General features: G+C 36.3%; 1 protein-coding gene across 1 annotated transcript; it reads left to right on the top strand.

Annotated features, from left to right (window-relative positions):
* Window positions 1-2008: 2008 nt before the first annotated feature.
* On the top strand, window positions 2009-4319 carry LOC118754920 (exportin-1; the record flags this gene model as incomplete). Its single annotated transcript, XM_036489788.1, is given in 2 exon segments — window positions 2009-2295; window positions 2680-4319. A coding segment is annotated over 1 exon segment (1513 nt), but the record flags the coding sequence as incomplete, so codon positions are not given.
* Between the last annotated feature and the right edge of the window lie 257 nt (window positions 4320-4576).

Below are 4576 nucleotides of genomic sequence, written 5' to 3'. Positions count from 1 at the left end.
TTTTAAGATTTAAATGCTTTTAAACACGGAAATTGGGAGAATGTTGTCTCGTGGCTTAATGCGGCGAATGCTTATTTCAAGACATCAAAGTGCCCACGCACAAAAACTTGCAACCATATTGCTTGTCAAAATGAGAGATGGTAGGCCATCAGTGTTTGCCTGTTGAGTTCTGCGGTTACAATCAAGATTCTTTACACTGGCAAACATCAGACTGCCTCTTAATGGTTTTAGCTTGTTATGCTTTTATCATTGATGAACCTAAACAAATAGAATTCTTTCTAAAAAAAGTTAAAAAAAATGTTCAATCGATGATTAGTCAAAGTAGCCCTTAGCCCTAAAATTTTTTTATCTAGCCTTTTTTTCTGGAGATTCCAAAAATGATAAAATAAAAGATTGAGCCGTCCTTTCGGCGATGACATTTGTGTACCACCGAATTGGATGTTAAAAGAAAATGTCAGAAGAGCAAATTTTTTAGTATGGAATTTTTCGACAGTAAACGTGTTTTAATTGGGCTTAATTGTAAAAAGATATAAGGCTTGTATCAAGGCGAATTTATACAAGGTGGTGTTAATGGCGAATTTAGATTTTCGCCGAGATACGTCTTAATGTCAGAATGATGTGTTTGTTGTAAAATGAATTCGCCTTGTTTACAACAAACACATCATTTTGACATTCAGTAGTACCGCGGCGATAATTTAATTCGCCATCAACACCACCTTGTATAAATTCGCCTTGGTTTGTATAGTAACTTCTCCAGTAAAACCAAGGTGTATTAAACAAGGTGGTGTTGGGGCGACAGCTGAGTTTTTCGCCGTGGAGACCATTACGTCAAAATGATATGTTTGTTGTAACTCATACCAATGACAGTATGGACATCAGCGTATAATTTGTTAGTGTAATTTTTTACATATATACGGCCAACACCACCTTGTTAAATACGCCTTGAGTAAAACAATGCAGCGAGAGCGTAAAAGCAAAATAGAGCGTAAAATTGAGAAGAAGAGAAAACTAGCAGAAAAAGTTAATGAACACAAAACTAGCAAAAACTTGCAAGTGAACAGTCATTGCACTGTTTTGACATTCTGCTGCAAACATTTTACTATTTATAAATCAGTCTTAGACTCTTTGCTTTACACAGAAGCACTTACACAGTCACAATATTTTGATTTAAATTCCTTTTACTTTTGTTTGTGCTAAACCAATTCAACAAATGGCGGCTTTTGACATTTATTCTTCTTCTTCTTCTGCTAGCTAATTTCTGCTAGTAAAAATTTCACTAGCAAGAATTTGCAGCTCTCCCGTGTTGTTGCGCTCTCGATTCAGTGCTCTCACTCATCATACACTTTTCCAGTAAAAATTTGCAGGTTCCAGTACAAATTAGTACTGACTATTGGTTACTATACAAACCTATAATTTACAATAAGAAATAATAAGGAAAAAATTAAAAAATTTGCATTTTAAGTTTCTGATGATTCGGATTCTTGTAAACCAGAATTATAAAAATTGGCAAAACCAAAGTAGCGGTAATGAATACAAATAAATATATACGTTCTTTGGTAGCGGTATGTCGGACGGCGCCATGAACGAATGACGCCAGATTATGTAAGAACAAAAGAGCGAGTGAAAGTAGATTTTTTAAGCGGGTTCTACGCTATCTTGTTTCGCTGAAAACGAAAGAAAAGTAAACAAAGCAAAGAAAACAGTGAAAACCAAATGTAACTAAAATTATTGTCAGCTAGTTCAAATGCACAATTTAGGTAAAATTATGCGTTAAAATTCTTTGAAACCTATTGCCATGTTGAATTAACTATTCTTTAGTTAAAGAAAAGTGTCAAATAGTGGTGCTTCTGAAGTAAACAAATACTCAGCTAACGAACTGGCTTTCGCGAATTTTCGCTGCATTGTGAGGAGATTCTAGCTCTAAATGGAATCTTTCTGGCAACACTGTCCAGCATAGCTCGAATCGGTTTGGGACATTGTACCAGCGCGAATCGGTTAACAACGAATTTAACATCAAAGTGAGACGACGAAAGTGAAGATTTTCTGAGTCTGAAGATTTGTGTGAGTTTGGTTTTGCGGTCATCAACGATTTTTAATCGTAATATTTTTTGAAATTTTATAAGTTGTGAGTGTGAAAGAGCGTTGTGAGTTCACTTAAGAATTTGAATGAAAGTTTTACAACAGGATTATCGCCGTCTGTTAGATAAAAATATCGTCCATTAGTTTCGTTTACACTTTCGCATTTTAATTAAATTCGAGGGGAGCGCTATAACGACGGCCGCTGCTACTTAGTAGGTAAGTGCGATACATAAAGCAAAGAAGAAGAAGCGATGTGATGGATGTATTTTGCGGGCCACGCACATTTTCTTGAAAATAACATTCTTTGCGAAAAAGTGTTATATTACATTGGATAAATTAAAATATTTATGAAAAACTATACATTGTTTTAAAAAAATACTTATTATAACATCATTGTCCAAGCAAAGCAAATTAGAGGGACCCCAAAGTTGGTGAAAATGTCGCATGCGACGCAATTGCCTAAATGTGGAGTTGCAAAGAATTATGAGCTCTATTAGAAATGAAAATCAAAAATATGTATATGCGTGCGAAAGCGCTATTAAAATTATAATGAGAGACTTTGTAATATTTAATTTGAGTAGTATTTTGTTTTGTTTCCAGGCCGGTGCATCAGTGATAAAGCAAATAGCTAAGTCTACCAAATTATTTTTGACTTGTCCTCTTCAACAAAATTAATCCCAACATCATCGATAGACGCAGACGAGAGCGCTGCTTTTATTACAAGGCAATGGCGATGCTGTCGACTGAGGAAGCCAGCAAGTTGTTGGACTTCTCTCAGAAACTAGACATTAGTTTACTGGACAAGATCGTAGAGTGCTTGTATACGTCGCAGGGAGAGCAGTTGCGCCTAGCGCAAGATATTCTTACAACATTGCGTGAGCATCCAGATGCCTGGACCCGTGTTGACAGCATTTTAGAATTTTCTCAAAATCAGCGAACTAAGTTCTATGCATTGCAAATTCTGGAAGAAGTAATTAAAACCCGCTGGAAAATTTTGCCTCGCAATCAATGCGAAGGAATCAAGAAATATGTTGTGGGACTTATTATCAAAACGTCCTCGGACCCCGAAACAATGGAGGCCAATAAGGTTTACTTGAACAAGTTGAATTTAATATTAGTCCAAATATTGAAACGGGAGTGGCCACGCAATTGGGAAACGTTTATTAGTGACATCGTAGGGGCATCGAAGACTAATGAAAGTCTATGCAAGAATAATATGGTAATTTTGAAAAACCTTAGCGAAGAGGTTTTTGATTTTTCTGCCGGACAAATAACTCAAACCAAGGCGAAACATTTGAAGGATACAATGTGCTCCGAATTTTCTCAAATTTTCCAGCTTTGTTCTTTTGTTTTGGAAAGCTCTATGAATGCACCCCTAATCCAAGTTACTTTAGAAACGTTATTACGATTCTTGAGCTGGATCCCATTGGGATATATATTTGAGACAGCGTTGATAGAGACACTTATTTTTAAGTTCTTGAGTGTCCCTATGTTTCGAAATGTTACGCTACAGTGCCTGTCTGAGATTGCTGGTCTTACCGTTCCCGATTACAATGAAAATTTTGCCAGAATGTTTAAGGATACAATGGTGCAGCTGGATCAAATGATTGGCCAGAATCCCAATATGAGTAATATTTATGCAAACGGGAGCAGCACCGAGCAAGTATTTGTTCAGAATCTAGCAATGTTCTTGTGCACATTCCTCAAGGAGCATGGCAAACTTGTGGAAGATGTCAAATATATCGATTATTTGAATCAGGCACTGCTCTATTTGGTAATGATATCAGAAGTTGAGGATGTTGAAGTTTTCAAAATATGTTTGGAGTATTGGAATAATTTAGTTGAAGATCTCTACAATAGCGAAACATTTGTTGGCAACACAGCGCATCTCACTCAAACGGACGCAGTATCATTGGCTAAGCGTAATGCTTTTCCTCGTCGCCGTTTTTACGCCAACATTTTATCGAAGGTTCGTTACATTATGATTTCAAGAATGGCCAAACCGGAAGAAGTGCTCGTGGTCGAGAATGAAAACGGAGAAGTTGTACGCGAATTTATGAAAGATACTAATGCCATAAATTTGTATAAAAACATGCGTGAAACTCTGGTTTTTCTAACCCATTTGGATTATGCGGATACAGAACGTATAATGACACTTAAGCTAATGAACCAAGTCAATGGTACTGAGTTCTCATGGAAAAATCTTAATACGCTTTGCTGGGCAATTGGCTCAATATCAGGTATGTACAAAATGTATACATATTACGTAGCGTTGTAACCTTTTCTGTACATTGTACATATTACATGAATGGAAAAAGTGATCATCATTTATCATGTTAAAGATTTAAATGTATGCCACACCCGCAAAATGGTAGATTTTATATTGCATAAGCTACATTTAGTACTAACACGTTTTGAATCAAGGTCTCATTATCACCCCTATGCTGTAATCCGTAGAAGTTAGCAGGGCACCTTCTGAAAACCAATTAAGGAAACC

This window comes from Rhagoletis pomonella, unplaced genomic scaffold, assembly GCF_013731165.1.
Source record: "Rhagoletis pomonella isolate Grant_MI unplaced genomic scaffold, Rhpom_1.0 Rhpom_scaffold_04923, whole genome shotgun sequence".
In the NCBI taxonomy this organism is placed as follows: Eukaryota; Metazoa; Arthropoda; class Insecta; order Diptera; family Tephritidae; genus Rhagoletis; species Rhagoletis pomonella.
This window is presented reverse-complemented; position numbering and strand designations above follow the sequence as displayed.